The 20,835-nt window shown below is 64.0% G+C and overlaps 2 protein-coding genes across 3 annotated transcripts; both read right to left on the minus strand.

Moving 5' to 3' along the window:
• Positions 1-198: 198 nt before the first annotated feature.
• LOC104062312 (copine-5) lies at positions 199-14,506 on the minus strand. Its single transcript, XM_054087565.1, has 21 exons — positions 14,354-14,506; positions 11,682-11,722; positions 11,362-11,408; positions 10,341-10,444; positions 9,889-9,928; positions 9,726-9,802; positions 9,378-9,437; positions 9,230-9,293; positions 8,890-8,993; positions 8,491-8,595; positions 7,985-8,026; positions 7,826-7,901; positions 6,812-6,865; positions 6,666-6,727; positions 6,353-6,399; positions 6,066-6,247; positions 5,861-5,988; positions 5,682-5,784; positions 4,015-4,072; positions 3,499-3,572; positions 199-1,341 (listed from the first exon to the last, which is right to left on the minus strand). Exons 1-21 carry the CDS (start codon positions 14,434-14,436, stop codon positions 1,162-1,164), a joined length of 1,731 nt encoding a protein of 576 aa, XP_053943540.1. The 5' UTR covers positions 14,437-14,506; the 3' UTR covers positions 199-1,161.
• A 1,344-nt stretch (positions 14,507-15,850) lies between these two features.
• Positions 15,851-20,524, minus strand: PPIL1 (peptidylprolyl isomerase like 1). 2 transcript variants are annotated; one of them, XM_054087692.1, is made up of 4 exons: positions 20,247-20,406; positions 19,337-19,491; positions 17,589-17,657; positions 15,851-16,166 (listed from the first exon to the last, which is right to left on the minus strand). In XM_054087692.1, exons 2-4 carry the CDS (start codon positions 19,488-19,490, stop codon positions 15,946-15,948), a joined length of 444 nt encoding a protein of 147 aa, XP_053943667.1. In that variant the 5' UTR covers position 19,491; positions 20,247-20,406; the 3' UTR covers positions 15,851-15,945. The 2 variants fall into 2 exon arrangements, with proteins under 2 accessions (XP_053943667.1, XP_053943666.1); XM_054087691.1 differs by lacking the exon at positions 20,247-20,406 and adding an exon at positions 20,417-20,524 and having other exon boundaries at positions 15,853-16,166.
• Positions 20,525-20,835: the final 311 nt, after the last annotated feature.

A 20,835-nucleotide genomic window follows, 5' to 3' on the forward strand; every position in this document is an offset into this window, starting at 1 on the left:
CCTGTGTGCCCTGATCTGTGTCGCGGGAGGAGGGGGATTTGGAGGGGGGGGGAGTCACCCCTTGAGGGGGGCAGTGCTGGAGGAGGGGGGACCCGGGGGGTGGCAGTAATTAAAAAGACATCATTTATTCTGGTTTAAGGCAACTTGAATCAAACCCACAGCAAAGAGGCACACGCGACACGGTGAGGAGGGGGGGGCACGACCATGCATGTAGAAAAGTGAAGGTGGGGGACAAAAAAAAAAGGACCTGGGATGCCCCCCAGGAGCAGCCAGCACTCGCTGCGGGAGGATGGGGGTGCCTCGGAGTCGGGGGGGGGGCCATGCGTCACCCAGGGCATGGGGAGGGGACCGAGATGCTCCCAGTGTCACTGGGGGGGGACACGCACCACGCTGTCTCTGTGCTCAAGGAGGGGGGGCTGGGACACCCCCCATCTCTTTATTTTTTTATTTGGGGTCGAGGGGGGGGGAAAGGTTCAGGATATGGTCCTCAGCACCAGTCCAGGGGGTGCTGGGGTGGGGATAAGCCAAATATTGGTCCCAGCTGGGTAGTGGGGGGGCCACCCCGGCCAAGGATGCTCAGCTGGAGGCAGCAAAGGCCCCCCCCGGGGACCCCAGAAAAGGGCATTTTGGGGGGGTTGCGGGTGCCCTGCCCCAGCACCACTGCCAAGGTTGCTTGGCCAGCGCCAGCAAAGGCATCTCCACCATCAACCCCCTCCTCGGGGATCCCCAAAAAAGGGGACTTATGGGGGTCAAGGATGATTTTTGGGGTCAGAGTGCACCCCAGCACCACTGCCAAGGACGCTCGGCCAATGCCAGTGAAGGCAACTCCATCAGCACCCCCTGCCCCCCCAGGGACCCCAGAAAAGGGGATTTGGGGGGGTTGGAGTTGATTCATGAGGTCAAGAGTGATTTTGGGGGTCAGGGGTGATTTATGGAGATGGGGGGTGCCCCCTCCCAGCAACATGGCCAAAGATGCTTGGGACCCACCTCCCCCAGGAACCACAGAAAAGGGGATTTATGGGGTCAGGGGTGATTTTGGGGGTTGGGGGTGCCCCCCCCCAGGTCCCAGACAGGTCCCCACTGCCTTTCATCCCTTGCAAAAGGAAAGAGGGAGCTTGGAGAAACCCCCGGGGCCTGGGGTGGGGGATGCAGATGGGGCTGTCAGGGCTGGGGGGGGCCGGGGGGGTCAGGGCTGGGGGGTGCAGGCTGGGGTTTGATGCCACGCGCCTTCATGTAGGAGATGAACTGGTCGGGGATCTCAGCCAGGACATCCTTGGCCAGGCGCGCCATGCTGAGCACCGCGCTGCCACTGCCCTCCACGTAGTCACGGAACGGGACGAACTGGGGGGGGATACGGGGGGGGACAGTGGCATTGGGGGGCAGGGGACCCCAGGGCCAGCATGGCCAGTGCACCCCCAGGTCCCAGCGTGGCCCTAAGGCCCAGAGCACGGCCGCTCCGCCCCATCCGTGATGGCCAAATGTGTCCCCACATCCTGGCGTGCCCTCAAATCCCAGTGTATCCCCAAACATCAATGTGTTCCAGGTCCCAGTGTGTTCCCAGGTCTCCACATCCCCACATCCCCATGTGTTCCAGATCCCAGTGTGTTCCCAGGTCTCCGCATCCCCACATTCCCATGTGTTCCAGGTCCCAGTGTGTTCCCAGGTCTCTGCGTCCCCACATTCCCATGTGTTCCAGGTCCCAGTGTGTTCCCAGGTCTCCGCATCCCCACATTCCCATGTGTTCCAGGTCCCAGTGTGTTCCCAGGTCTCTGCATCCCCACATTCCCATGTGTTCCAGGTCCCAGTGTGTTCCCAGGTCTCCGCATCCCCCACATCCCCATGTGTTCCAGGTCCCAGTGTGTTCCCAGGTCTCCACATCCCCACATCCCCATGTGTTCCAGGTCCCAGTGTGTTCCCAGGTCTCTGCATCCCCACATTCCCATGTGTTCCAGGTCCCAGTGTGTTCCCAGGTCTCCGCATCCCCACATTCCCATGTGTTCCAGGTCCCAGTGTGTTCCCAGGTCTCCACATCCCCACATTCCCATGTGTTCCAGGTCCCAGTGTGTTCCCAGGTCTCCACATCCCCCACATCCCCATGTGTTCCAGGTCCCAGTGTGTTCCCAGGTCTCTGTGTCCCCACATCCCCATGTGTTCCAGGTCCCAGTGTGTTCCCAGGTCTCTGTGTCCCCACATTCCCATGTGTTCCAGGTCCCAGTGTGTTCCCAGGTCTCTGTGTCCCCACATCCCCATGTGTTCCAGGTCCCAGTGTGTTCCCAGGTCTCCGCATCCCCACATTCCCATGTGTTCCAGGTCCCAGTGTGTTCCCAGGTCTCCACATCCCCCACATCCCCATGTGTTCCAGGTCCCAGTGTGTTCCCAGGTCTCCACATCCCCACATTCCCATGTGTTCCAGGTCCCAGTGTGTTCCCAGGTCTCTGCATCCCCCACATCCCCATGTGTTCCAGGTCCCAGTGTGTTCCCAGGTCTCTGTATCCCCACATTCCCATGTGTTCCAGGTCCCAGTGTGTTCCCAGGTCTCCGCATCCCCCACATCCCCATGTGTTCCAGGTCCCAGCGTGTTCCCAGGTCTCTGCATCCCCACATCCCCATGTGTTCCAGGTCCCAGTGTGTTCCCAGGTCTCTGCATCCCCCACATTCCCATGTGTTCCAGATCCCAGTGTGTTCCCAGGTCTCCGCATCCCCACATTCCCATGTGTTCCAGGTCCCAGTGTGTTCCCAGGTCTCTGTGTCCCCACATTCCCATGTGTTCCAGGTCCCAGTGTGTTCCCAGGTCTCTGTGTCCCCACATTCCCATGTGTTCCAGGTCCCAGTGTGTTCCCAGGTCTCTGTATCCCCACATTCCCATGTGTTCCAGGTCCCAGTGTGTTCCCAGGTCTCTGTATCCCCACATTCCCATGCGTTCCAGGTCCCAGTGTGTTCCCAGGTCTCCGCATCCCCACATTCCCATGTGTTCCAGGTCCCAGTGTGTTCCCAGGTCTCTGTGTCCTCCACATTCCCATGTGTTCCAGGTCCCAGTGTGTTCCCAGGTCTCCGCATCCCCATGTGTTCCCGGATCCCAGCGTGTCCCTCTGTGCAGCCGTTTGCCCCACTGCACCCCCTGCCTCACCCCCAATGTCCCACTCCGTTCCAACATCCCCGTCCCCCCCCTGGTCTCCATGAACACCCCCATCCAGGTACATCCCAAGCCCCAGTGCGTCCCTTTCTCCAAGTGCAGCCTCCCCATTCCCAGCACAACCCCCCCATTTCCCAGTGCAACCCCTACCCCAAGTCCCAGCGCACCCCAAGTCCCAGTGCACCCCATGTCCCAGTACCCCCCCCATCTCCCAGCACAACCCCCCCATTTCCCAGTGCCCCCATGTCCCGTTGCACCCCCCCAACTCCCAGTCCATCTTCACGCTGGGCTCAGTCGCTGCACCCCATGAACACTCGGGCTGATTTGGGGTCCCCGATCCCTGCCGGGGAGGGGGGGGTCGGTACCTGCACTATGTCGCGTTCGGCCACTTTGCCGCGAGAGGAGATGCGGATGTCGTCCCCATCCAACTCCACCATGGCTGGGGAGGGCAGGGGGGGCTTGAGCAGCACCTGGAGCCCACTCCCCTCTCCAGGGTGGGACCCCTTTAACCCCCCGCAACCCAACCCAAACCCCGCAGCCCCCCACGCTGGCAGGGGAGCGGGGCTGACTCATCAGGGCTAATTACCAGGGGAGCTTTAATTTGCCTTCGCTGCATGCCTGGTGGCAGAGCAGCTGGCTGCTGGAGTGGGGGGGGCTCCCTGCGTCCCCCCTAAACACCCTCCAAGGCCCCAACGAACGCCTCCGCTCATCCCCACACACGCACCAGCGGGCAGCGAATCCCGCTGAGCCCTGACAAATTCAATTCTTATTTCCCCAGTGGCAAAAGGCAGCTGTGTCCCCTCATTATCCCCCCCGCAATGTCCCCAGGGATGTGGGGGGCTGCAGAGCCAGCGTGGGATGGGGGACACGCAGCCCCTTACCATCAAATTCAGCCTGGCCGACGCCGACGATGATGATGGACATGGGGAGCTTGGCAGCCTGCGGTAGGAAGGGGGTGAAAATAAAGGTTCTAACTTCAGTGTTGGTGCCAGCTCAGTCCTGGGGGGGCTGCTCCATCCCCTTCCCACCCCCAGCACCCACCAGGCAATGGGTGCAGCACCTTCACCTTGGGGGGGTACACAGAGTGACAGCGAGGAGCCATGCATGACACCCCTTGGGGACCCCAGCATCGCTGCTGCCGCCGCCTGCCCCCCCCCCCACCTTGCTGCCGCCCCCGCTGCCAGCGCTGCCGCTGCTGCAGGTGGGAGTGTGGAGCATCGCTGCGCTCATGCGGCTTCATTTCTGGCCTCAGCTCTGCCAGCGCCCGCGCGAGGGGTGGGGATGGGGATCCTGCATCCCAGGACGTGATGGGCATCCCATGCTCAGGGCCACGATCACCATGAGCATCCCGTGTCCAAGGTTGTGTCGGGCATCTCATTCTCATCCTCAGGGTCATGACAGGCATCCTGTACCCAGGACTATGACCCTTCCTTTGGGGTCATGATGGGTATCCTGCACCCAGGACCATCCTGAGCTCAATCCAGAGATGGACAGCCCATGTTTGGGGCTGTGATGGACAACCTGCACCCCAGGACATGATGATCATCCTGCGCACTGGGCCACGATGGGCACCGTGTCACCTCATGATGGGCATCCCATACCCGGTGCTGTGATGGGCATCCGCACTTGGGGCTGCGATGTACATCTTGCAGCCCAGGACATGATGATCATCCCATGTTCAGAGCCACGATGGGCACCATGTCCCATCACAATAGACATCCTGTGCCCAGGACCACGATGGGCATCCCCTGCTTGGGGGGGGGCAACCTGCGCTTGGGGCTGTGATGGACATCCTGTGCTCAGGATTGTGGTGAGCATCCTGCATCCAGGGATATGATGGGCATCCCATGCTCAGGGCCATGATGGGCATCCTGTGCCCAGGACCGTGATGGGCATCTCCTCCAGCATCCCCACTCGCCTCCAGCATCCCCACTGACCCCCCAACACCCTCAGAATTGGGGAGCCGAGATGGAGCTGAGCTGCTGCGAGGGAGTCAGGAGGAGGAGGATGAAGCTCCCAGCTCGCAGGGGTGAGCGAGGGGACACAGGGAGGAGGCTCGGGCACGGCGCTTGGGAGGGCAAAGGTGCTGCTGGCACCTTCCAAGAGCCCCAGAGCCAAAATGGCTTTTTATTTTCTGGGCCCCCAGTGCGGGGGAGGCAGGAGCTGCTGTCACACCCCCCTGGAGAGGACATTGTGTCCTTGTCTGCCCATCGCAGCCAACTTGCTCTGTACCTCAGCACCTCTGAGTGCTGCACTCCACTTTGGGGGCTTCACGATCCTGGCAGATCATTGCACCCCAATATCATGGGGAACCCCGTGTCCCCGGCTGGTTGTTGCACCCATCTTGGTGTACCCCGTGGTGGTTGTTACTCCTGCACAGCTCATTTCACCCCATCGGGGCACTCCGAAGCCCAGTTGCTTCTTGCACCCCAACATTTCAGGGTTCCCCTGCTGGTTCCTACACCCACACAACTCACAGCACCCCATGGACACCCCAAAAGGCTCAGAGCACCCTACCCAGGGCCACCCACCGCCTGGTGGGACTCACGTTGACAATGGCCTCCTTGGTCTGTGCCATATCCGAGATGACGCCGTCGGTGATGATGAGCAGCACGAAGTACTGGGACCCATCCAGCACCTCCGCCGCTGAGCTGGGGGACACCCTGTGAGCGACGCCGGGGTGGGCACAGACCCCCATCCTTGGGGAAGGTGCCGGGACCCCCTTACCGAGCGACGTGGTTGACTACAGGGGCGAAGTTGGTGGGGCCGTAGAGCTGGACGCTGCGCAGGCTGCGGTGGTACGCCTCCAGCACGCCCTCGATGCCGCTGCACGCCGGGTTGGCCACGTTACCGTTCTGCAGAACAAGGAATCCCGGAGAACGATGCCACCGTGTCCCCAAACCGCGTCACCAAGCCAGGAGCACACCCTCACCAGTGGGAACTCGTGGGACACGTGGCCATCTGGTGGGATCTTGGCGCCGAAGCCGAGGGCGGGGAACATCTTGTCGCTGTCGTAGTCTTGGATGATCTCGCCCACCGCCTTGAGGGCCATGGTGTAGGCGTTGAGCTGGTAGGGGCTCAGGTAGTGCAGCGAGGTGGACTGTGAGGGGTTCCCTGCGCGGGCGGGGGGGCTCAGCCAGGCAGGATCCAACCCCATCACCAGTTTAACGAGCCTTCCTCATTAATTAACGCCAGGGAGGGACACAGCCCCATGCTCACCATTGGATGCGGTGAAGTCGATGGCCACCGTGAAGTTGATTTGGGTCCTGGTGGGGGGGGAAAGCAGCTTTAGGGACCCAAAGTGGGCGATGCAGGATGTGACCCTGTCCCCATCTCAGCCCATGGGTGAGAATCCCAGGACTGGGTGCATCCACCCCCCGCCCCCTGTTCACAGCACCCCAAGATCTTCCCGTGCAGAGGTTTCACCCTGCACCCAAGGGAGCAGCGGTGGGTGCTGGGGACACCCTGCCCAGCTCCGCTTCAGCCCCTGGGACACAGATAGGGAAACTGAGGCTCATCCTGCCTCGCTCACCCGCCTCTGATGTAGTCCAGGAAGGTGTGATCGGACTCCACCGCAAAAGACAGCAGCGTCACCTGCCAGGGACGAGAGGCTGAGATGGGGACAGGGGCTGCACCCCCTGTGTTCCCTCCCCACCTCTCTCCCTCCACTGTCCTCACCGTCCCTGAGTTCAGGTACTTCTTCTTCTTCATCTTCTTCCTCGGGTTCACCACCTGGGGATGGAGGGGAGGTGTTCCCATGGGAGATGTAGCACCCATGGGCGCAGCAGGGACACCGTGGGGTACGCAGCACCCATGGGTGCAGTACCGGGCCCATAGCACCCATGGGTGCAGCAGGGACACCGTGGGGTACGCAGCACCCATGGGTGCAGTACCGGGCCCATAGCACCCATGGGTGCAGCAGGGACACCGTGGGGCATGCAGCACCCATGGGTGCAGCAGGGACACTGTGGGGTATGTAGCACCCATGGGTGCAGCAGGGGCATCGTGGGGTACGCAGCACCCATGGGTGCAGCAGGGGCACCGTGGGGTACGCAGCACCCATGGGTGCAGCACTGGGCCCATAGCACCCATGGGTGCAGCAGGGGCATCGTGGGGTATGCAGCACCCATGGGTGCAGCACTGGGCCCATAGCACCCATGGGTGCAGCAGGGGCATCGTGGGGTATGCAGCACCCATGGGTGCAGCACTGGGCCCATAGCACCCATGGGTGCAGGAGGGACACCGTGGGGTACGCAGCACCCATGGGTGCAGCACCGGGCCCATAGCACCCATGGGTGCAGCAGGGGCATCGTGGGGTATGCAGCACCCATGGGTGCAGCACTGGGCCCATAGCACCCATGGGTGCAGGAGGGACACCGTGGGGTACGCAGCACCCATGGGTGCAGCACCGGGCCCATAGCACCCATAGGTGCAGCAGGGACACTGTGGGGCATGCAGCACCCACGGGTGCAGCAGGGACACCGTGGGGTACGCAGCACCCATGGGTGCAGCACCAGGCCCATAGCACCCATGGGTGCAGCAGAGGCACCGTGAGGTATGCAGCACCCATGGGTGCAGCAGAGGCACCGTGGGGTATGCAGCACCCATGGGTGCAGCACTGGGCCCATAGCACCCATGGGTGCATCTGCACCTCCCCCCTGCCCCCCGGGTCCTGCCCCTCTCCCTCCTCACCTCATAGACGTTGAACTGGCTCTGCCCCCGCGCCAGCTCCCGGTAGCTGGTGGTGAACTCCCCGATGAAGTCGTGGCTGTGGGGTGAGGATGGGTCCCCTGTCACCCAGGAGGAGACTTTGGGGGGTGGGGGGGATCCCCAGGTCTGCCTCGCACTCACCTGCCATCGCGGTCCCAGTCGTACACCTCCACCTTGATGGCTCTGCAGGGCAAGGGTGGTCAGAGCCACCTCTCAGCCCCCCGCGTCCAACCCCCACCACGAGGGCTGCAATGGGCCCTCGTGGCCGCCCCGCGCCTGCTCCCCGTGGGTTTGTTTTGACGCCTCCATGGGCCTTTTCCTCCATCCTCCTCCTCCTCAGGCTTTTTCGGTGGGATATTTTTATCCACCGTTGCCACAGCAACATCCGACACGGGGCCAAGCCGGCAACGTCGAGCCACCGCCAGGCTTTGTTTGCCAGGACACGCAGTCGGTGACACCGGTTCTAAGGGTTTGGGGGGGACAGGGACACCTCCCTCCCCAGGATGGCTCTGTGGTAGCCCATTGCTCAGATGGGTAAACTGAGGCATGCAGCATGGGATGGTGGAGGGCTTGGGTGTAGGTACCACAGAGACTGTGGGGAAGAGGGTGCAGAGCGGCCGCCCTCCCCTGGAGGTCCCGGCACTCACCGGTCATAGTCGCCATTGCAGAGGGCGCGCACGGGGATGGTGAACGCCTGCCAGACGGGGTTCAGCGTGTTCCTCACCACCTCAGTCTTGTGGCAGATGGTGAAGCTGTGGGGGACAAAACAAGGGGGGGTAAGGGGGTCACCCTCTCATGCCACCCCCAACACCCCTCCCCAAAGCCAGCCCATAGATGAATCATAGAACCATAGGATCACCGGGTTGGAAAGGACCCACTGGATCATGGAGTCCAACCATTCCCAACACTCCCTTAAACCATGTCCCTCAGCCCAGCCTCATGGGGACATGGGAGGTTCCTGGGGTGTCCCCATGGCTGAGGCTGTGTCCGCTCGGCAGTGACCAGGCGGTGTGGTTGTGTTTTGGGGTGAGGGGGCAGTCGCTCACGTCCCATCCTCGTTGCTGCGGTAGAAGACCATGAAGGGGTCAGATTTGCCGAAGAAATCCTTCTTGTCCAACTTGTTGGCGCAGAACTGCAATGTGGCCACGTCCTGCGACAGGGACAGGGATGGGGGTCACCAGCACCGCCCCCCCCCCCCGGGGTGCAGGATCCTGGGGGGGCTGAGGGATCCAGGACCCCTGGGACACCTCATGGGAATAGATCAGCCCTGACCCTCATCTTCCTCACCCCAAGGCGAGGAAGACCCAAAGGGGTGCACCCGGGAGCGGCTCAGCGCCCCCGTCATGGCATTGGGGTGTCCCCAACGTGTCCCCCCCCTCCTCTCACCCGGCAGTTGCCCAGCTCTTCAGCGAGGAGGATGATGGTGCCGCACTTCTTCCCAGGGATGCCACTGCGGAAGGGGCCATGAGCCACAAGGTGGGGGGGACACGGTGACCTGGGTGTCCCCCCCAGGTCTGGGCACCCCACAACTCACCCGTTGGAGACGGCCGGAGCGGGTCTCCTACCCCGGGCGTGTGTGGTGACTGTCCCCATTCTGTTGGGACACACAGCGAGGGGTGACAAAGGGAACCCCCTTCCCCCCAGAAAAAGCCCCTCCCTGTGGGGAAACTGAGGCAGGGGCTGTCGGGGAGGGCATAGGGAGCCTGGGGCAGGCTGGAGCCGGGGCTGTCAGCACCAGGGTCTGGTGTCCATCCCGGACACCAGGATAAGGATGCGAGCGCCCGGCCAGCGCCGCAGCGGGGGACGTGGGGACACCGGGCAGCCAGCCTGGCACAGGGCCCCACGGGGGAAACCGAGGCACGGGGTGTGTGTGGGGGCTCACGTCAGGGGCTTCTCCAGGCGGCTCCCGGCTGAGCCCACGATCTCTCCCAGGGTGCAGAATGCCTGGCCCAGGAAATCCTGCCGGAGTCGAGGGGTCACCGGGGTCTGTCCCCAACCCCTGTCCCCAGTGCCGGGGGGGGCAGCAGTGCCGGCCCCACGCTTACGTGCTTGGAGAGATCGGGGCTCTTGGAGTCCACATCGTACCTGGGGAGAGAGCGAGGAGCTGCGCTGAGGCTGTGGGGTGGCTGTGGGGACAGGGATGGGGACAGGACACAAATGGGGGTCACGGTGGGGCAGGGGTTGAGATGGGATGGGGTGTGGGACAGAGATGGGGCACAAATCGTGATGGGTTAGGTGTGGGGACAGGATGGGATGGGGACAGGGATGGGGTGGAGATGTGGTCAGGGATGGGCGTGGGATGCAGATGGGCACAGGGATGGTGGTGGTACAGGAACGGGGGAACAGGGAAGGGGACAGGGACGGGGCAGTGACAAGGACAGGGACAGTGGGTGCTGGCACAGGTGGGGCTGCACCCCACTCCGTGGTGAGGGGGTACCGAGGCGCTGGAGATGGCGGTGGGCAGGGAGTGACACCGGGGGACAGCGGGGACACTCACAGGTCGAAGCGGAGGTTCTGCTTCTCCTCGAAGAAGTAGTCGAGGACGAACTTGCGCAGAAAGTCGGGGTTCAGGGTGTTGTCGATGACCTCGGTCCGGCCAAACTGGGGACATGGGGACACGGGGACACAGGGGGGGGAACATGGGAAGAGAGGTTTACAGGGGCACGGGGGTGAAGCCATAGGGACATGGGGACACAGAGCCACAGGGGTGAGGACACGGCGTCACAGGGACATGTGGATGGGGACACGGGGACAGGAGGACATGGGAATGGAGACACAACCATATGGGGACAGGGACACAAGCACACAGGGATGTGGGGATGGGGGATGGGGGAAGAAGACCAGAGGGGGGATGGAGAGAGTGATGGGGACACCGAGGGACATGTGGGACACGGGGTGACGCGAGGGGCGGGAGGGGACGCAAGGGGCAGGCACGGCACAACCAGGTGCCCCTTTGTCATCGGGCGCGGGGCTGGCACTGTGTCCTGCCCAGCCCTCGCCTGCTCATTAAAGCCCCGAGCCCCTCAATTAAGCAGCAGTTAATTACAGGGTGCCTGTCGGCAGGGCGGGGGGGTGGGAGGGAGCAGGGGGGGCCGGGGCACCCCGAAAGGGCGTCCCCAAGTGTCCCCTCCCTGCGCTGATCAGCCAGCTGGCTGCACCCCAACACACCGCTCGGCTCCCCAGATTCCGGACTGGCTCACACTCAGCATGCGACTCTTCACCAGTCACCGGCCAACTGGCTGCACCCCAACACGCCAATGGGTCAGCTGGCCATCACCCCAACACGCTGATCGGACAGCTGGCTGTAACCCCAGCGTGAGGATCGGCCAACAACCCAACACGCCCAGCGGTCAGCACCCCAACATGCAGGTGGCCAAGAGTTGACCTGGCCAAGTTGAGCTGATTGGTCAGTTGGCCATCACCCCAACATGCCGATTGGCCACAAGTGGTTTGTGATGCCCACTTGTTCATCGGTCATCACGCCAACTGTCCGTCCGTCTGTCCGTCCGAGCACTCACCTCCCGCCACTGCCGGCATCCGGGACGCTGGGTGTAGAGCACACAGACTGCAGGGGGGAGTTGGGTTGAGGGGGTGGACACCTACAGACCCCCAGACACCTCCAGATCCCTAAACTCCCCCAGACACCCCTAGGACCTCCAGATACCCTCAATCTTCCAGACCACCCAGGACCTCCAGACACCCCCAGAACTCATGGACGCTTCCAGACCCTCGCAGCCCCCCCAAAACCTCTGGATGCTCCCATATCCCCAGTCACCCCTGCCAAATCCAGGACCCTGGATGCCCCCAGACCCACTCAGGACCCCTGATCTCTACTCACGTGGGTCAGATTTGGAGAAGGTGTCCTTGTCCAGGAGGTGCCTGCAGGGAAACGGGGTGCTGGGCACGGCTGGGGTGCTGCCCGTGCCGGGTATCGGGGTGTGCACAGCCACATATACTGCAAGCTGCATGGCCAGGGGTGCACAGCCGGGTCAGTGTCGGGGTGCACAGAATGGTGCTGGGCACACAGCCTTGCGTCGGGGTGCACGGCTGTGTATTGGGGTGCACAGCCCAGTGTCGGGGTGTGTGACTGTGCACAGCCTGGTGTCAAAGTGCACAGGTGTGTGACAGCGTGCAGAGCCAGGTGTTGGGGTGCACAGCCTTGTGTTGGGGTGCACGTGTGAGTGCATGCACAGCCTTGTGTTGAGGTGCACAGCCCTGTGTTGGGGTGCACAGGTGTGTGAGTGCACGCACAGCCTTGTGTTGGGGTGCACAGCCCTGTGTTGGGGTGCACATGTCTATGAGTGCATGCACAGCTGGCTGTTGGGGTGCACAGCCTTGTGTTGGGGTGCACAGTTGTATGACTGCAAGCCCAGCTTGGTGTTGGGGTGCTCAGCCTAGTGTCGGGGTGCATGTGTGTGAGTGCATGCACAGTCAGGTGTTGGGGTGCTCAGCCCTGTGTTGGGGTGTATAGATGTGTATTGGGGTGCACAGCAGGGTATTGGGGGTTCACAGCTCCGTGTGCTCTGTGTTGGGTGTCGGCAGGTGCATGGCCGGTGTTGGGGTGCCCTGCCCTGTGTTGGGGGGTGCCCAGGGCAGCGGGGGGGGGGCCCAACACCCCATCCCATCCTCCCCAGCGCTGAGCTCTGCGCCCTATGGGACTCTCTCCATCCCTGATGGAGTGGGAGGAAAATAGGTCGGAGCGGCCGCAGGCAGTGCAGCCGGGGGGGGGCACCCACTGCAGCCGGGGGGGCACGGGGCACCCAGTATGGCCGGGGGAGCCAGCAGCAAAGGGGGGTGCAGGGGGATCTGGGGGGGCAGCAGGTTCAGTGCCCCCACCCCGGGGTCGGTGGCATCGCCCCCCATCCAGCCCCACAGCCACAGCTCCAGCACCCATGGGTGCCCCCGCCCCGACACCGCCGTTAGGGGCTGACATTACCGGGGGTAATGTCCCCCAACCCAGAGCCCCACCCATCCAGGCACCCCCCACACCCAGAGACTTCCTCTCTCCCAGTGTCCCCCACCCCCCTCCCAGTGCCCTGCACCCCTGTTCCCCCCAGTTCTCCCAGTACCTCACATCCCAGGGGATCTCTGCCCTTCCAGCACCAACTGCCCCCACTCCCCACTGCCTCCCAGTGTATCCCAGTGCATCCCAGTGTTTCCCCAGTGCTTCCCGACACTGACTGGCCCCCAGCCCCGACTCCCAGCTGCTTCCCAGTGCTTCCCAGTGCATCCCAGTGCCTCCCAATACCGACTATGCCCCACTCCTTGCTGCCTCCCAGTGCATCCCTGCGGTCTCCCAGTGCATCCCAGTGCCTTCCAGCTGCCTCCTAGTGCCTCCCAAGGCTGACTGCTCCTTGCTTCCCACTGCCTTCCAGTGCATCCCAGTGCCTGCCGGCTGCTTCCCAGTGCCTACAATGCTGACCGTCTCCTGCTCCCTGCTGCCTCCCAGGGAGTCCCAGTGCCTCCCAGTGCCAGCCAGCTCCTGCTCCCCACTGCCTCCCAATGCCAGTTACTCCCCACTGCCTCCCAGTGTATCCCAGCTGCCTCCCAGTACCTTCCAATGCCGATTGCCCCCCTCTCCGCTACCTTCCAGTACCTCTCAGTGCTCGCAGCTGCCTTCCAACACCGACTACTTCCACTCCCCGCTGCCTCCCGGTGCATCCCAGTGCCTCCCCACTGCTTCCAGTGCATCCTTGCTGCCTCCCAGTGCATCCCAGTGTGTTCCAGTGCCTCTCGCTGCCTTCCAGTGCCTACAACGCTGATTGCCTCCCACTCCCCGCTGCCTCCCAGTGCTTCCAAGCTGCTTCCCAGTGTGTCCCTACTGCCTCCCAGAGCGTCCCAGTGCTTCCGAGCTGCTTCCCAGTGCCCCCCCAGTGTCTCCAAGCTGCCTCCCAGTGCACCCTAGTTTCTCCAAGCTGCTTCCCAGTGCTTCCCAGTGCTTCCAAGCTGCCTCCCAGTGCACCCTAGTTTCTCCAAGCTGCTTCCCAGTGCTTCCCAGTGCTTCCAAGCTGCATCTCAGTGCATCCTAGTGTCTCCTCGCAGCCTCCCAGCGCCTCCCCGGTGCATCCCAGTGCCTCCCCACTGCTTCCAGCGCATCCTTGCTGCCTCCCAGTGCACCCCAGTGTGTTCCAGTGCCTCCTCGCTGCCTTCCAGTGCCTACAACGCTGATTGCCTCCCACTCCCCGCTGCGTCCCAGTGCTTCCAAGCTGCTTCCCAGCGTGTCCCTACTGCCTCCCAGCACGTCCCAGTGCTTCCGAGCTGCTTCCCAGTGCCTCCCCAGTGTCTCCGAGCTGCCTCCCAGTGCATCCCAGTGCTTCCGAGCTGCTTCCCAGTTCCCCCCCAGTGCCTCTGAGCTGCCTCCCAGTGCACCTTAGTGTCTCCGAGCTGCTTCCCAGCGCATCCCAGCTGCCTCTCAGCGCATCCCAGTGTCTCCTCGCTGCCTCCCAGTGCCTCCCAGTGCATCCCAGTGCCTCCCAGCGCCTCCCAGTGCCCCCGCCGCGGTGCCGGTACCTGCAGGACACGGTGAGCTCCACGCGGGTGGCCGGGACGGGCCCGGGGCCGCTGCCCGGCTCGGGGATGCCCAGGCCGGCCATGCCCGGGCTGCTCCACCGCTGCCCCCGCTCCGGCACCGGCACCGGCTCCGCCCCGGGGCTCCCGGCCCCGTCGAGGGGCTGCCCGGGCCCCGCCCCCCGCCCCGCCCCCGGCATCGCCCCGGACCCCCATCGGCGTCCCCGGTACCGGCGCCAGCCCCGGTAACACCGCCCCCGGGATCGCCCCCAGCCCCCCGGGACCGTTCCCGGGACCGCCCCGCATCCTCAGTATCGCATCCGTTATCACCCCGCAGCCCCGGTATCGCCCCCGGTATCGCCTCCATCCCCGGCATCGCCCCCGGCATCACCTCGCTCCCATTCCCCACTCCCGGTACCGCCCCCGCGGTCACCCCGGACCCCCGGAGTCGCCCCCGTCTCCGGATGCCCGGTACCGGCCCGGGCTTCGGCATCAGCCCCGGTGCCCCCCGGTACCCCCCGCCCCCCCCGGGCTCCCAGTACCACCCCTGCACCCCCCACTAGCTCCCAGTACCCCCCCTGCTATCACCCAGGGAAACCCAGTACCAACCCCGCACCATCCCAGTATCCCCAAGGGCTCCCAGTACCAACCCCGCACCATCCCAGTATCCCCAAGGGCTCCCAGTATCACCCCCGCACCATCCCAGTATCCCCAAGGGCTCCCAGTATCACCCCCGCACCATCCCAGTATCCCCAAGGGCTCCCAGTACCACCCCTGCACCATCCCAGTATCCCCAAGGACTCCCAGTACCACCCCTGCACCATCCCAGTATCCCCAAGAGCTCCCAGTATCATCCCTGCACCATCCCAGTATCCCCAAGGGCTCCCAGTATCACCCCTGCACTATCCCAGTATCCCCAAGGGCTCCCAGTACCACCCCTGCACTATCCCAGTATCCCCAAGGGCTCCCAGTACCACCCCTGCACCATCCCAGTATCCCTAAGGGCTCCCAGTACCACCCCTGCACCATCCCAGTATCCCCAAGGACTCCCAGTACCACCCCTGCACCATCCCAGTATCCCCAGGGACTCCCAGTGCCACTCCCACACCATCCCAGTATCCCCAGTAGCTCACAGTACCACTCCTGCTGTTATCCTGGGGTGCGCAGTACCATCCTCGCACCACCACTGGAGGTCACCACCATGGGGAGGTCATCACCACCACAGGGGGTTCTCCACGTTGGGAGATCACCACCATGGGGGACTCACCACCGCAGGGGGGGGGTCACCACCATGGGAGGGGTCACTACCATTGCAGGTCACCATCAAGAGGGGACACCACCATGGGGAAGAGGTCATTGCCATGGAGGGTGTCACTTCCACAGAGTGTTCACCAACACATGAAGGTCACCACCATTATGGGGCGTCACCACAGGGGAGTTCACTATCACAGACAGGTCACTACCCAGTGGAGGTCACCACCATGGGAGAAGTCATCACCATTGGCATCACCACCACTTCTCACCTCTTTTATTCCAAGCGAGCGCTACAAACCTGTGAGGACCAGGTGGTGCCACCACCCACCCCCGCAGCTCCCCTATCCCGAAGGAAAAGCCTTGATGACCTTGACGTCGTCAAGGGGCCGGTCCTGGGCATTGGTCTCCACCATGGCCAAGCGGCCAAGGACGCCCATGCCCTGGCAGACTCTCCCGAAGATGCTGTGCTTCCCGTCCAGCCACTGTGCCGGGCCCAGCGTCAGGAAGAACTGGCTGCCGTTGGTATCTGGCCCCGCGTTGGCCATGGCCAGGATGCCGGCGCCTGGGACAGATGGATGGACAGACACCATGAATGTCCTGCTTTGGAGAGGCCCTGGGCAGGGTTTCATATCATGGGAGACTCGCTGCCCCGTGGACGGGCTCTTTGCAGGACATCCCACCTCATGGGTAGGGGCCTGGGGAGTGTGTCACACCATGGCCAAAGTCATCATGTGGGACACGCCATCCCATGGGTGGGATCTTACAGAACGTGCCACCCCATGACCAAGGTCATCACGTGTGGAACATCCCATCCCCTGGATAGGGTCTTTGGGGACACATTACCCCAACGCCAAGATCATCATGAGGGACACGCCATCCCATGGATGGGCTCTTGCAAGACATGCCACCCTATGGCCAAAGTCATCATGTGTGGAACATCCCATCCCATGGCCAGGGTCCTGAGGGACACATCACCCCACAGCCAAGGTTCTGGCATCACAGGGGACATGCTAGAACATGGATGGAATCTTGGGGGACGTGCCACTCCACAGTTGGTGTCATGGAGGAGCACATCATCTCCATGCCCAAGCTCCTGTGGGATATGGCAGATGGGCCACACTACAGAAAAAGTTGTGGTACCATGTGGGACATCCCACCCCATGGATGGGGTCTTGGGGGACATTGAGGACATCCCACCTCATGAATGGGGTCTCAGGAGACATGGAAGACACGCCACCCCATAGCCAAGGTTCTGGTATCATGTCACCCCACAGCTCCAGTTTCGGGGAGTGTGAGGGACATTCGATCTCATGGATGAATTCCTGGGGGACATGGAGGGCATCCCACCCCATGGATGGGGTCTTAGGAATGATGGGAGACATGCCACTCCATCAACAAGGTCCTGCATGCTGGAGGGCATGTTACCCCATGGAGAGGGGTCTTGGGAGACACGGGAAACATGTCACCTCATGGTCAAGGTCCTGGCATCCTGGGGGGCACCTCATCCCATGGATGAGTTCCTGGGGAATGTGGGGGACGCGCCAATCCATGGCCAAGCTCATCATGAGGAACATCATCCCCCAGGCATGAGGTCTTAGGGGACGTTTGACCCCGTGGGTGGAGTCCTGGGGGACACAGGGACGTGGCACCCAACGGATGGGGTCTTGAAGGACACGACAGACACGCTACCCCGTGGCCATTGGTCATTGAGTGGGACATGCCACCCAATGGGTGGGGTCTTGGGGGACACGTCACACCATGTCCAAGGTTCTGACATCATGGGGGAGACACTATCCCACAGCTGGGGTCAGGGGGAACGTGCCAACCCATGGCCAAGCTCATCACAAGGAAGATCATCCCCCAGCGATGAGGTCTTAGGAGATACAGGGACATCCCACCCAGTGGGTGGGGTCTGGGGGGACATGGGGGACACCCCACCCCACAGGGGGGGGTCACTGTCCACCCGGCGCTGGTCTCCACTCACCAGTGAACTTCAGCTCGGGGTGCAGCTCATCCTCAAACTGCTTCCCGTAGATGGAGGCTCCACCGCGGCCTGGGGAGGAGACGGAGGGTCAGCCGGTTGAGGGGCAACAACGCTCACCGGTGCCGGTTGAGGGGCAACAACGCTCACCGGTGCCGGTTGAGGGGCATCGCTCACCGGTGCCGGTTGGGGGGCAACAACGCTCACTGGTGCCGGTTGAGGGGCAACAACGCTCACCGGTGCCGGTTGGGGGGCATCGCTCACCAGTGCCGGTTGAGGGGCATCACTCACCGGTGCCGGTTGGGGGGCAACGCTCACCAGTGCCGGTTGAGGGGCAACAACGCTCACCGGTGCCAGTTGAGGGGCATCGCTCACCGGTGCCGGTTGAGGGGCAACAACGCTCACTGGTGCCGGTTGAGGGGCAACGCTCACCGGTGCCGGTTGGGGGGCAACAAGGCTCACCGGTGCCGGTTGGGGGGCAACGCTCACCGGTGCCGGTTGGGGGGCAACAAGGCTCACCGGTGCCAGTTGGGGGGCAACAAGGCTCACCGGTGCCGGCTGGGGGGCAACAAGGCTCAACGGTGCCAGTTGGGGGGCAACAAGGCTCACCGGTGCCGGTTGGGGGGCAACACTCACCGGTGCCGGTTGGGGGGCAACACTCACCGGTGCCGGTTGGGGGGCAACAAGGCTCACCGGTGCCGGTTGGGGGGCAATACTCACCATTGCCGGTTGGGGGGCAACGCTCACCGGTGCCGGTTGGGGGGCAACAAGGCTCACCGGTGCCGGTTGGGGGGCAACAAGGCTCACCGGTGCCGGTTGGGGGGCAACAAGGCTCACCGGTGCCAGTTGGGGGGCAACAAGGCTCACCGGTGCCGGTTGGGGGGCAACAAGGCTCACCGGTGCCGGTTGGGGGGCAACGCTCACCGGTGCCGGTTGGGGGGCAACAAGGCTCACCGGTGCCAGTTGGGGGGCAACAAGGCTCACCGGTGCCGGTTGGGGGGCAACAAGGCTCAACGGTGCCGGTTGGGGGGCAATGCTCACCGGTGCCGGTTGGGGGGCAACAAGGCTCACTGGTGCCGGTTGGGGGGCAACGCTCACCAGTGCCGGTTGGGGGGCAACAAGGCTCACCGGTGCCGGTTGGGGGGCAACAAGGCTCACCGGTGCCAGTTGGGGGGCATCGCTCACCAGTGCCGGTTGGGGGGCAACACTCACCGGTGCCGGTTGGGGGGCAACAAGGCTCACCGGTGCCAGTTGGGGGGCATCGCTCACCGGTGCCGGTTGGGGGGCAACACTCACCGGTGCCGGTTGGGGGGCAACGCTCACCGGTGCCGGTTGGGGGGCAACAAGGCTCACCGGTGCCGGTTGGGGGGCAACAAGGCTCACCGGTGCCGGTTGGGGGGCAATGCTCACCGGTGCCGGTTGGGGGGCAACGCTCACCAGTGCCGGTTGGGGGGCAATGCTCACCGGTGCCGGTTGGGGGCATCGCTCACCGGTGCCGGTTGAGGGGCAACGCTCACCGGTGCCGGTTGGGGGCATCGCTCACCGGTGCCGGTTGAGGGGCAACGCTCACCGGTGCCGGCTGAGGGGCAACAAGGCTCACCGGTGCCGGTTGGGGGGCAACAAGGCTCACTGGTGCCGGTTGGGGGACAACGCTCACCAGTGCCGGTTGGGGGACAACGCTCACCGGTGCCGGTTGGGGGGCAACAAGGCTCACCAGCACCGGTTGGGTCACAGAGTGGGGTGTCACTCACCAGTGCCGGTGGGGTCCCCTCCCTGCACCATGAAGTCGCGGATGATGCGGTGGAAGCGGGTGCCGTTGTAGTAGCCGCGGCGGCAGAGCTCAGCGAAGTTCTTGCAGGTGCGCGGCGCGTGCTTCCAGTACAGCTCCAGCACCAGCGGCCCCATCCTGACCACACAGCACCGCGTCACCAGGGCTGTCCGGTACCACGGGAAAGGGGGTGTCTCGAGGGGGGGAGTGGGGGTGTCCGGTACCGTGGGAATGGGTGTGTCCAATATGGTACCAGGAGGGGAGTGGGGGTGTCCGGTACCATGGGAATGGGGGTGTCCAATACAGTACCGGGGAGGGAGTAGGGGTGTCCGGTACCGTGGGAATGGGGGTGTCCAATATGGTACCGGGGGGGGAGTAGGGGTGTCCGGTACCGTGGGAATGGGGGTGTCCAATATGGTACCGGGGGGGGAGTGGGGGTGTCCAGTACTGTGGGAATGGGGGTGTCCAATACGGTACCGGGGGGGGAGTGGGGGTGTCCGGTACCGCGGAAATAGGGGTGTTCAGCACGGAGGGGGCAGTGGGGGTGTCCGGTACAGGGAGGGGGGAGGAGTGGGGGTGTTCAGTACTGAAAGGGGGGCAGTGAGGGTGTCCGGTACCGAGAGGGGGAGTGGGGGTGTCCGGTACCGTGGGAATGGGGATGTCCCGTACCGGGGCGGGGGGAATAGGGGTGACTGGTACCGGGGTTGGGGAGAATGGGGGTGTCTGGTACCGGGGTGAATGAGGGGTGACTGGTACCGGGCGGAGCACTGGGGGTGTCCGGTACCGGGGAGAGGGGGGAGTGGGGATCTCTGGTACCGGGGGGCACTGGAGGTGTCCGGTACCGGGGGGGAAAGGAGGCGTCCGGTATCAGAGGGAGTGGGGATGTCCCGTACCGGGGGAGCACTCGGGGTTTCCGGTACCGGAGGGGGAGCACCGGGAGTGTCCGGTACCAGGAGGGGGCACAGGGTGCCTCTGGTACCGCGGAGAACGGCGAGCGCCCAGTACTGGGGGCGCTGGGGGTGTCCGGTCCCGGGTGAGGCCGCCCGTTGCCGGTACCGCTTACGTGGTCTCCATGGAGACGGTGGGCGGCTGCCACGAGTCGGGCGGGACGGCGGCCATGCTGCGGCGGCGGCGCGCGCGCTTCCGGGCCCGCCCCTCCCACCGGCCAATGGCAACGCGAGGGGCGGGAAAGGGGGCGGGGCCATGGGCGCGCAGCCAATCGAAAAGGCGGGGCGGGGACATGGGGGCGTGGCCAGGAGAGCGAAGCCAATCCGCGCAGGGAACGGAGCAAAGGGGCGGGGCTATAAGGTACCGGCCAATCGGAAGCGGAGGGAGGGGGCGGGGCCTGAGGGATTGCAGGGGGCGGGGCCAGAGGGAATCCGGGCCAATCAGGGGGCGGGGCCAGGGCGATCCGGGCCAATTAGGGGGCGGGGCCAGGGCGATCCGGGCCAATCAGAGGGCGGGGCCAGGGCGATCCGGGCC

This window comes from Cuculus canorus, chromosome 24 (genome assembly GCF_017976375.1).
Source record: "Cuculus canorus isolate bCucCan1 chromosome 24, bCucCan1.pri, whole genome shotgun sequence".
Classification (NCBI taxonomy): Eukaryota; Metazoa; Chordata; class Aves; order Cuculiformes; family Cuculidae; genus Cuculus; species Cuculus canorus.

Bases quoted from the DNA above. Each gene is read 5' to 3' on its own strand.
- LOC104062312 (XM_054087565.1), bottom strand. From the start codon at position 14,436: ATGGCCGGCCTGGGCATCCCCGAGCCGGGCAGCGGCCCCGGGCCCGTC. The intron at 9,803-9,888 runs GTAAGCGTGGGG...CGACTCCGGCAG, and splicing joins GCCCCGATCTCTCCAAGCAC to GATTTCCTGGGCCAGGCATT. The intron at 4,073-5,681 runs GTGAGTCCCACC...TTCCTACCGCAG, and splicing joins CCAAGGAGGCCATTGTCAAC to GCTGCCAAGCTCCCCATGTC.
- PPIL1 (XM_054087691.1), bottom strand. From the start codon at position 20,472: ATGGCCGCCGTCCCGCCCGACTCGTGGCAGCCGCCCACCGTCTCCATG. The intron at 19,492-20,416 runs GTAAGCGGTACC...CTGTGTGGTCAG, and splicing joins ACCGTCTCCATGGAGACCAC to GATGGGGCCGCTGGTGCTGG. The intron at 16,167-17,588 runs GTGAGTGGAGAC...CATCTGTCCCAG, and splicing joins CCCCGAGCTGAAGTTCACTG to GCGCCGGCATCCTGGCCATG.